At 33.3% G+C, this 12,284-nt stretch overlaps 1 protein-coding gene across 3 annotated transcripts; it reads left to right on the top strand.

The window, feature by feature from the left end:
* The first annotated feature begins 6,574 nt into the window (after positions 1-6,574).
* LOC141707464 (F-box protein CPR1-like) lies at positions 6,575-11,401 on the top strand. Of its 3 annotated transcripts, none has more exons than XM_074510643.1 (4): positions 6,575-8,582; positions 8,958-9,130; positions 9,617-10,910; positions 11,109-11,401. In XM_074510643.1, exons 2-4 carry the CDS (start codon positions 9,120-9,122, stop codon positions 11,127-11,129), a joined length of 1,326 nt encoding a protein of 441 aa, XP_074366744.1. In that variant the 5' UTR covers positions 6,575-8,582; positions 8,958-9,119; the 3' UTR covers positions 11,130-11,401. The 3 variants fall into 3 exon arrangements, with proteins under 3 accessions (XP_074366744.1, XP_074366746.1, XP_074366745.1); XM_074510645.1 differs by having other exon boundaries at positions 6,576-8,582; positions 9,606-10,910; XM_074510644.1 differs by lacking the exon at positions 8,958-9,130 and having other exon boundaries at positions 6,577-8,582.
* The last annotated feature ends 883 nt before the right edge of the window (positions 11,402-12,284 follow it).

Below are 12,284 nucleotides of genomic sequence, written 5' to 3' on the forward strand. Positions count from 1 at the left end.
CTCATCTTCTCCAAGAAAATCAATATGATTTACCACGATGATGTCAGTTTTCTTGCTCACAACTTCAATCTTAGACCAATCATCATCTGCATGGTGGTTAAATGGTGTTCTTTGCACCATTTCTGCATGAAATTCAACACTTCAAGTTTCACATTATTTCACCTTTAGGTAGTTCTTACAGGTGGAGGATCATGTCGTACAACAAGTTTATCCATGATAAATCATGCACATCTTTCATTTGCAAACTCAAGTCTTTAAATTTATTCTCTAAATTTCATGATCTCAAATTGTTTTGCTCCATAATGTCAAAGGTGGTTGTTTATTGTCATAATATTAAGCATCTCTTTCATTCTAGCCAAAAAAGTCTTTTCTCGTATGAAGAATAAAGATAGCAGTGGCAATGAACAGTATGAATAATGCTGGATGAGCAGTGATGTGAATAGCAACTTCTTTTTTCATAGTGCTGGACGAGCAGTATTGTGAATAGTGACTGAGAATCGCAACTTCTTTTTTGAAACCCCTAAATCTCACACAAATATAGAAATCGATGTCGAAACTTAAGCTCTTAATACCACTTTGATGTAAGGACAAGAAGGAAAAACAATAATAAGATAGATTATTGTATGGATTAACTGTGGACAATCCACGCCCTAAAGTGATTCAGCCGGAGAAGAATCACTATCCTATGATTTCTCAACTGTAGAAGAGAAGAGTTTTTTAGGATCGCAACTCAATTAAATATAATAATCAATTATTTTCTTATAATAAATTTTTCATTTCCTTATATAGGGTTAAACCCCTTAAACTTAAAGAATCAAGTAAAAGTTTTCTTAATAAAGTAAAACATCATTTTCTTGTTCTCTACCTTATTCTAGTATATGCCTGCTAATATATATGAAATAAATTTAAAATAAATTACAATCACAACTAATCCTAACTAATAAAATAATGTTTTAAAATAAATTACAATCACAACTAATCCTAACTAATAAAATAATGTATATTAACCTATATTTTAATTCTCTGTTCGGCATCAAGGATAGCAATCAAAGGTTATAACTTTATATGATTTTTGTACTATGTAATTATGTCGCATCCTTTCAATTATAACAATTGCTGAAATCACAACTTTATTGCTTTTGTTTTGGTGTAGGGGAAGGTTTCCACCAATGGGTTTGAGCCAATGTTACGTGGTACGCGATTCGATTCGAGACGCGGTACGAATTCGGATACGCGGAAGGTTGTTTTGGATGAATCCGGGACGAGGGAACGCACGGGGACGAGGGAACGTACGGGTACGATTTATTTTAATATTGCTACAACAAATGTCAAAGAAATCAAACATTTAAATTTCATAATTTTACTTTAAAATACAAAGATTTAAAATAGCATGCTTCAGGCAATTTACTTTAAAGTTAAAAGATCAAAATTCAGATTTCATAACTTAGTCATACAATCATACTAGTCACACTACATAGAGTTTATAAGCCATAAATAAAAAAAAATCAGACTTTAACTAGTCTGAATATCTCTTTCTCTTGGAAGCAGATATCACAGGAGTCTCACTCTTTTCTTCAATCCCATCATCCTTCGATCTTAGTTCATCGAGCTTAGCCATTGAATCTTCCAAATACGAATTCTCCGCATCAATATCCCATTTTCTATATGGACCTTCCTTATAACTTGATGTGAAACGAGAAATGAGCCTGATATTGGTATGAATATACACCAATTTGTCTGCCCTCACAGAATTAAGCCGATTCCTTTTTATGTTGTGAATGTAAGAATATGTGCTCCACACCCTTTCAGCAGAAGAGCTGCTTATAGGCTGCGACAAGATTTTAATAGCTATTTCCGATAATTGTGGTGTTTCAGCCCCATAGGTAGACCACCATGATATAGGACTCATTGTCACAGCATCAATTTTCGCCGCAAGTGATCCAAACATACCTTCCTTACCTTGAAAACTAGCCAATTGATGACGTAACACCCTTCTTTCCTCTTCATCTTCTCCAATCTTATCAAAAGCTTTAAGCACTCCTTAAACAACCTCTCGATCACAATTTGGAGCTCGTCTAGGTTCCCCACCGGGGGCAGGAGATTGCAAGTAATTGGTATCATAATAATATGGATTGAGAGCAAATCCCAAACAATGCACTGGGATATTCATTTTTTCTCACCTGGAAAACATAATCTCGTTCATTTTCTCATGATCAATTTCATGTTTATTATTTTTCATTACCTCGCCCCCAATCATACAATCCATCTTTTCGTATATCTCTCCCATTTTTTGTCCTTCCCCATCAGCGAATTTAATCATTCGGTATATTGGCTTAGTAATAGCCAAGATGTTATCAATTTCATCCCAAAACACTTCATCTTTTATTGCCGCTGTAACTTCTCTGCCCAACTCCTTTGTTCGTTCATCACCAGAATTCAACTAATCCTTCCAAGCTCGAACAAAAACAGTAGTAACTAATGCTTCTCTGCATTGTGTTGACCTCTTCAATAACATATGATGTGACCCAAATCTTGTTTTTGCAACTTTTAACAACTCAAGTCCAGAATGATTTCGAAAAATAGAGTGAGCATGAGAATGATTTATAAAATACTTGACAATATTTTTTCCTCTCATGTAGGTATCATTCATCCATGGAAACGCAACAGCAAAATCTTTAAATATCAGATTCAAGGTATGTACAACACATGGGGACCAAAAGATGTGTTTATGTACCTTTTCGATTTCCTTTCCGGCAGCTTTACAGTTTGCTGCATTATTTGTGATTACTTGCAGAACATTGGAAGAGCCCACTTCGTCAATTGCTTTGAGTAGGAAGTTGGAGATTTCTTTTCCGGTTTTTTCCACATCTGAAAAATCTTCGGCATAGAGAAACATGGAGCCACGACTGTTGGATGCAATAACATTGATCAGTGATTTTTTTTTAATGTTTGTCCACCCATCAGAGATTATGGAAGTACCCAGCATCGTCCAAGTATCACTGATCGGAACACACTCTTTTTCAATTACAGGCTTACAATCATCAAGTAGTGATGTCCTGGCTCTATCAGCAGAAGGATGTTTGTTAGTCTTTAGGAGCATTTTTGATTGCATTCGTCATTAAGGCCATCTCTGGACTTCTAAGAACATTAAACGGAATCCCATTTGCACATAAGAATCGTACTATTGCAATATCAACATCATGCCGCTCAATAGCACCAAAGGCCTTCTCAATAGGGTTATTACTTATGCCTGTAAGTTTGTTGTTAACAGTATACCTTGTTAGTGAGGGAGAGATACCAGTTTTCTCAGCTTCTTCAACTTTCTTTTTTAGTTGTTGTAGTAGTGTCCGATTTGTTAACATCACCGTGCAGCGAGCGATTTCGGCTTTGACACCCACGGGAGCACCAAAAAAGTGGTGATTTGTTGAGTAACCAGCTCATCTAAAACCTTAAGGTATTAGAGGAAGGCCCCAATAGGATCATATATTTAACACTCCCCCTCACTCGAAAGCCCATTTATGGGTCGAAGAGTGGAACACCGGCACCCATCTTTGGGGTATTAATTGCCTTTAGTGTCCACAATAAATTGTGAGAATATTGGGGGTGGCTGGGAATCGAACCTTAGTTCTCCCGCCAGCCTAAGCTCTGATACCATGTTGAGTAACCAGTTACTCTAAAACCTCAAGGTGTTAGAGAATGACCCTTTCCAGGATCTTATATTATTGTAACTCAGAGAAGAAAGACACCTACATTTTTGCAGAGAACTTGTACTGCTATATTTCTTGTTATTTCTTTTCTTTCTCTTAAAACTCAAGGTAAACTAGCCATTATATAGGCTTTACAAACATATTAAAACTAACTATTACTAAAACTAACCACTACTAATTAATGGGTAAATTACATGTCCATAATTTACTCCATAACTCCACTACCCCACTACTAAACAATTCTAAAATAATATTTTTCTCTAATAATTAATCATTGCTAAATATCTAATAATTAAATAAACAAATAATTAATAACTAAATTTAAGATTATTCCAACATTCACCCCCATAATCTTAAATTTACGAAGCACTTTCTCTTCGCCTGTGATGCACTTCTCACCACCATCAATTTTGATGCACTATCTCATCAAAAACACTTTGGAGCACTTTCTCTCCAAAAACACTTTGAAGCACTTTCTCTCCACAACTCTAAAGGAGTGGTTCTCCCTCGATCAATTGTGCCATCCTTTCTTCATCATTCTGAAATCTACAATTCTTCGCCAGATGCCCATATTTTTTGCATTTGTAGCATTGTGGCTTTCCTTTGTACCAGCAGTCTTTTTCTTCATGTCCCATCTTATGACAATGGTTGCATTGAACTTTGTTACCTGTGCCTTTTGAGGATGAAGCTTTAGCTAATAGCAGTCCCTCATTTTTTCCTCCAATTTCTTCCTCCCTCATTGATCTCTTGCTTTTCTTTTCTTTTCCACCTATCATTTCATCTTGATACTTCACTAAATATATATGGAGAAATTTTTAATTCCATTTGAAATCACACATAAATACTTAATATATATATATATATATAAATGTATGTATTTTTATAAAAGTCTCACAAGCCCTAGAACATATAGCTCTGATGCCATGTTGGAAAAAAACTTAGAGAAGAAAAAGACACATACATTTTGCAGAGAACTTGTACTGCTATATTTCTTGTTATTTCTTTTCTTTCTCTTAAAACTCAAGGTAAACTAGCCATTATATAGGCTTTACAAACATATTAAAACTAACTATTACTAAAACTAACCACTACTAATTAATGGGTAAATTACATGTCCATAATTTACTCCATAACTCCACTACCCCACTACTAAACAATTCTAAAATAATATTTTTCTCTAATAATTAATCATTGCTAAATATCTAATAATTAAATAAACAAATAATTAATAACTAAATTTAAGATTATTCCAACAGATGTATCCTTGTATATGAACTGCTATAGCTTTTCTTACAGTGGTTGCATTTCCACCTTTTTGTTCCTCCTGCATTTTTTCCTTTCTGTGCTTCCACCATTGTAACTTCATCTAACAGAGGCTTTTTATGAATTTGTGAATGATTCTCCTCACTTGTATTTTCTAGTGGTTGAGTTTCAACTTCAAGATCAATAAAATCTTCGTTTGATGCTTGATTCTGAGATTGCTCCCACTCTGTGGATTGTGTTTTTTCTCTTTGCCTTGTGTTTTTTTTGCCAAAAGCCATTACTGTAGTATATTTTGGTTGGAATAAGAGAAGATGTATGTATAAAGTGTATATATAGGAAATATGGGTTACGTTAATGTGATGACCTTAGAAATTTTCTGTGATGTTCTTTTTATATTCATTTAAAATTTTGTGCTTTAAATTAGAAAATGTGTCGATAGAATATATCATATAAGCTATTTAGGTGTTTGGATAAAATTATTTATAAGTAAATATGAGTGTTTCATAAATAAAAAAATTAAAAATATAAATACTAAAATGTAATATAGAGAATTTTATTTAATATTCAAATACTATATTGTTTTAATAAATATAAAATAAGAGTCTAATTAGTAGACTAAAAGTAATAATTTTAAACATTTTTAATTTTTAATTTTTTTATTGTTTATTTGATTTTTTTTTAGTTATTTTGTCTATCTATTAGTGTCAAATTAAATCAATTTTATATACAAGTGTGTTACAGCTTGTTTTTTAGAATAAGGTGCCTTACAGCTTTAGAATTAAATAACTTATTATTGTACAATTTTTTTTACTAAAATGATTAATAAATGAAGATTGCATATAGTCCACATACATTCATATAGGTACACGCATGTATGTATACATATCGCTTCGTCATCCCACTTCTTTCTCCTCTTCTTTAATCTCTCCTCTTCTTTCTTCCTTTCTGCTCTTTGGTCTCTCATAACAGATCAGCCAAGGAAGTTCTCCGGTGATGACCGACGGGATGGGTTGCGGGGTGGAATAACACATGGGTCGTCGGATAGGTCGCCGGAAATGACGAACCAAACACGAATTCCGGCGATCTGAGACGGAAACGAACCGTGTTCCGGGACGAACGATTTGATTCGCGATTCTCGGGACCGTACCGCATTCCTTGTATCAATGGTTTGAGCACAAGATTAATAGGATCCTCAAGGAAGGTCCTACATTTTTTTACTTGATAAATTTGCTATTTCGCCACTGCAACCTAGAGTCAAGATTCATGGGATGCTCGAGGCATGTCCTAATTTTTTTTTACTTTATAAATTTACTATTTATCCACTGTTGATTACAGGTAAAATATAACTTTTATGAAGTTGAAAGATATATACAGATCTTGAAATTTGTTACAGTTGAATTGTTTTAATATATATATATATATAATCGGCTGTAATATTATTAATTCCCATAATAACTTGTGAGAAATGATATTTTTTCTAATGGAGAGATATGATCTTTACTTGGTAGAATTTTGTAAATTATTATTATTATTATTATTATTATTATTATTATTATTATTATTATTATTATTATTATTCATTGTCATTGATAAATATATCCGCATTATCAATAGGCATTTTTTTCATTTTTGTAGTGACGCTAAAACATAAAGATCCAGTTAAACATGTCCTATAGGTACTAAAAAGATACATAGTTATTTAATTATTAAATGATTAAAATTTTCAAATTTAGCTATGTTTAGTTACATGGTACTTAACCATACACATAAATTACTATTTTTGGAACTATGAACTATGAGTTGCGACTTAATTTCATGGAAGTTCAAATTGCCCAAATAATTACAAATTTATTGCAACAAACAAGACCATAGCTTATATACTAATTTTTATCTCTAAGTAAGAAAGAGATGATGTGTTTGCTTTTAAACATTTTCATTGTCAACTACTCCCTCAGTCCTTCCCAATTGTTTACATTTTTGAGGAAGTGTCTGACACGCATTTTAAGGTGCATAAAAAGTATAATTATGTAACTTATTTTTATAATTTTCTTTTTCTGAATAAAAGTTAAATGTTTTAATTTTTATTCAGAAAAAACAAATTGTAAAAAAAAATTATAGAACTATACGTAATATACACCTTAAAATGCGTATCGAACACTCTCTAAAAAATGTAAACAATTGAAAGGGACGGAGGGAGTAACAAATAACAATAACAACTGCAGGTATTATATTATATAATTTTCTTAGTGATTTAGACTTGGTAACATTGATATGCAAAATTTGCTTAAAGAGACTTCTCTAGCGTGCAAGGTTATACTTTTTGCATAGAGAGATCCTAAGTAAAATCTTCTAATATATATTTTCACGGTTATATACTATGAATATTCACGGGGTCAAGAAATCATGGATTATGCACTTTATTGTTAAAGAAATCTCTATAAAATTTATATTTGTGATCTAGCGGAAAGTTTTGTTAAATTCCTACACTTTTGCAAGTATGTGTATATATGTTAGTATCCTAAACCTGCAACACAACACATACTAATTTGTTCAACAACCCACCACAAGTCGTTCCGAGATACTATTAACTTTGTTATATACTAGTTATAAATGTGTGCTTATAAAGGCCTCAAAGTTATCGAATCTAATTGATGTTAGATGTTACAAACAACACTCCACCATACAGAGTCAACATCTGGTCGAGCCCACAAGCAAACCATCGGCCCTGGGGAAGTGCCAATGTACTTCCGATCGGGGAGATATCTGATACCATTTGTAACGCTTTAAAACCACAACCCAATTTTGGCAAAAAAAAAAAAACAACCACAACCCAATGCACAGCGGGTTGCTCAACAACCCACCACGTTTCTTTCCAAGAGCTACCAACTTTGTTATACATTAGTTGTAATTAAGGCCTCTAACTTACATACTAATTGATGTGGGATGTTACTTGTAATGAGAAAGGTGGAAGGGGTATAAGAAAACAACAAATTTGAAAAGAAATCGATAGTAATTGATAAAATGCCTAAAATAGCACAAAAATAGATGTGGTTAAAGCTACAAACGCAAAATCTATGTGTTAGCATTGAATTTCAGGTGATTGTCACAGTAATGCAACCCTGTAATGCAACCCTGATTTACGTTTCGATGGTAACGCATGATGAATATGCATTATCAATGTGCCTATAAGGGTCATTATTTCCAGAGTGCTATTTTGGTCACTTTTAATTTAAATTGTGCTAAAATGGACCATAATCCATTATAATCGGGGGAGAGGGGTTAAAATCTGCATGCAAAAAATATATATTTATATATATATATATATATAAAATCAACGTGGCATGCTATCACGATGATTAGTGTCCCATTTGGTTTATCTTGATATATACACGTGTATTATTTAAGAGAGTTGAAAGTGTGTGTATAAAAAAAATATCAACGTGGCACGCTATCAAGGCGATTAGTGTCCATTTGGTTTATCTTGATACATGCACATTTATTATTTATAAGAGTTGAACGGAGTATATTTGTTATCCGGTTGCCAAGAAGAAAAAAGAGGAAACACTACCTTCTCTCACTCTTCCGGCAATTAAGATTTGGTCATCTTCTCGGGTAAGTCTTTCGTCTTTTTAATACTCAATATTTAACTTAATTTTGTGATTGATTGAATTGTTTCTAAACTTCAAATTGTGCATGTTTATCAATCTCTTTCCCCTCTTTGGTATATATGAACGAAGTATGAAATAGGAGTTTCAATGTTTTATCTTAGTATTAGTAAAGGTAACAGATTGAAGCTTTGCTTAAGAAATTATCCTTAGATGTATTTATTAGATAGTCTGTTAAATTTTATATTAAAACATGCCATCATACTTTGTATGTTCGTGTTGTGGGTTAATTGATTAGTATCAGTCTTCTAGGTTTAATCAAATAATATCTTCTTTTGTTTATTACATTTAGTATATTAAATAAGTTTGATTAATTATTTAGCTTTGGGGGTCATATTATTCCAACACGGCACTTCCTGTCAGCATCCTCGTGGACACAGCAGGGAACACAGACACGGAATCCATATCGAATCCACTGTTTGAAAATAAGACACCTCTTCGTCCTTTCATTGCCCCACCAATTTGCGGGAGTGAACTATAGGACATGTCCTTTAGGTAAACATCCGATAGTCCCATTATTTTACAAAATTCTCATGTAAGTTTTTTCACACACAGTGTTTATTATTCAACACTAGTTACCGATTCTGGTAGACCTTGGATTCTACATCATGATTTTGAAATAGCAATCTGAAATTAAGGTTTTATATGAATTTACAGAAATTTTATTTACTCTAAACTGAGGTTGAGAATTTTTTTTTGCAGTAAACTACGAAACAAAATAGTATTGTTGACTTCTGTGAATCCACGAATTCCACATTTTTAGTTCCTAGCTCTACCATGCTTTACGCCTGATCAATTATATTATCATTTTATCATTAAACTACATTTACGCTTGTTTTAAGAATACGACGACTACATCTTTCCCTTGGCATTTATATCTCAATGAAAGGGTCTGGTGGCTTCTCATGTTTTTTGCTTTAGTCTATGTTTATTGCGTTCTGTAGAAATTCTTAATGTATATAATGCCCAGATTTTTTTCAGGTATATACTGCTTTCATTGTTGAGAGGTATGGTAACAGTGATGGAGCTTCCAAACTTTCATGGGGGGAATCAATCACTATCTGATTTACCAGTCGAAGTTCTTTGTGAAATCTTCTTAAAACTTCCAATGAGGTCGCTCTTAAGTTGCAAATGTGTTTGCAAATCATTTGACGAGCTGATCAAAAGCCCTACATTTATAGCCAGTCATGTCAACCACAACTCCTCATCCAAGACCAACACCTCTTGTTCGGTTAGTATTCTTGTCATTGATGGGAATTATAGAGACAGAAGCGAGCACATCCTGATAGGTACCAAAGACAATTCTGTAACTTCTATTCGGCGTGTGAGACAGAGTAATCCCCTCACAATCCCTACCTCTGTCATAGGCAGCTGCAATGGTCTGTTTTGTGCTTCTCTTGAAATGATTGGCGAACAATGGGGATCTCACATTATTCTTTGGAATCCTGTCACAAGAGATAACAGATATCTTCCAAAACCCAAGATTGATGCTCCAGAGAGACAACTTTTCCCTGTTTTTGCATTTGGTTATTCCCCTCAAAGTAATGAGTACAAGGTAGTGAGGTTTATTTCCTACTATTCTTCTGGCAATATAACTTTACCCTCGCCCAGTGATGTTTTCATAATGCAAATCGAGGTTTACAAAATGAGCACAGACTCTTGGACTGTCCTTGATGCAAAGGCTTTACCTTGTGATGGTCCTGATCATATGTCTTTGGAAAGTGATCCTTTTTTGCCGCTTCATTTTGGTCATTCTACTAGAACATTGTTTTTAAAGGGAGCATTTCACTGGCTGGCTGTAAATCCTAAAAATGTTACCGACGTTTGCGTAGCAGTCGTGGCATTTGATCTTGAGCGTGAGGAATTAAAATTGAACAGCATACTGGAGCCTCGTAGAATTTTGCATGCAAAGAAGGGCCAGCTTGAGGTAATAAATGATCTACTGGGTCTAATTGTTCCTCACAGCCCCACGGAATATCCCCCAGACTTTGACATATGGCTGATGAATGATTACGGGAACAGAGAATCCTGGACTAAGCATTACGTTGTTGAACAATCTACTGGATTTGCACGTCCGTGTGGATATTTTAAAGATGATCTTCTGCTTATGGTTGACAATGATACGGATAATAGCTTGTTTTTCTATAACCTCCACACACAAGAAAGGATGTACATTTTTAAATATGGGCAGTTCTACTATGAACATTCCTGTAGTTATGTTGAAACACTTGTCCCGGTCAGCAAAAGAAATGTTGTTGCTGAAAATGCTGATAAGGTATACTCTGTTTTATCTTATTAAAATATGGAGTAATTTAGAGTGGAGACCGGTGATAAAATCTGAACTTCTATTGGTAAATTAGTCGTAAAAATGTGTCCTTTATTTTCTTTTATAAATAAAACATCTGTTTACAAAAAATAGAAATATTCTTTGTTCCAAATTAACTTCTTCCTTGTTTTGCTATTTCTGTGTCAGGTGATGAATCGTCAATGCTAAGTTTGACTACAGAGAGATGATGTTGCTTTGTTATATTAGCTAAATGCTCAGGCTACCTTGGTACTACTGCATGAAGCTGTTCTTGTTTTGTGCATTTTTAGCGTGACTATTCTGTTCTTCAGAAGTTTTCTGTTTCATTATTGTACCATCAGTCTTATATACTTGGCTTTCTGTTGAAATGTACTTTGTAATCTTTTTTCTCTTTTGTTGCACTAATCATCGCAGTTTGTAATACCTTCAAATATTATCTTGTTATATGCTTTTGAAACTCAGTTGCTGTGATTCTCATTTATTTATTTATTTTATTGTAATTAGTCATTTGAGGAAAATGTTTTTTCCAGAACAGATTTTATATTTACAGAGCAGAATGAACTGAAAAGACAATAATTCCTTGGTGCTGATTTCCGTGTTATTCCTATATATGTGTTTTGAGGAACAGACTTATTTTTTCACATCAACTTTGCTCCGAAAATGAAGATTCTGTTCTGGACCTCGTTTTAATGTTTATCTCTTCTATGTTGCACTTATTAAACACTTGCTATGAAATTAACATCCACAATGTCTGCCCCAATCCCCCCCAACCCATTCGTGCGTTTGCTATAAAATTCAACCAAAAAAATTTCCAAAAAGATATGACAAGACCAAAGAAATCATATTATGTTCACTAGATGCAAAACATATGAACATGGGAATGAAAATTATAGCTAGTGCGTCCAAATTTGTCTATTTTTTTTATTATTTTTCATCTACACTATTACACTAGTAGTGGTAGTCAGAGTATTTCCCACAGTTTCTTAGTTAATTTTTTTAATTTAATATAAAATATTGGATCCTAATAATTTAAGACATCAATAACTAATCTCAGCTTCAACAATATTCCATGTATCCATTCCCTACAAACTATTCCTTATATTGTACTTTAAGACTCCAAATAGCCAAGTTCTTGGAGTTACTCTTAAAAAGACAAATTAAGCACAATAATCTTGCGTTTAGATTTAGAATCCTAAGAGCATCTCCAAAAACTCGTCAAACAAACTCTTAAGTGGAAAATAGAGTGAATTAACAAAATAGAGTGGAATATATATATATATATATATATATATATATATATATATAAGGAACACACTAAGAGGCTGTTAGATATGAATACAACAC

This window comes from Apium graveolens, chromosome 2, assembly GCF_009905375.1.
Source record: "Apium graveolens cultivar Ventura chromosome 2, ASM990537v1, whole genome shotgun sequence".
Taxonomy (NCBI): Eukaryota; Viridiplantae; Streptophyta; class Magnoliopsida; order Apiales; family Apiaceae; genus Apium; species Apium graveolens.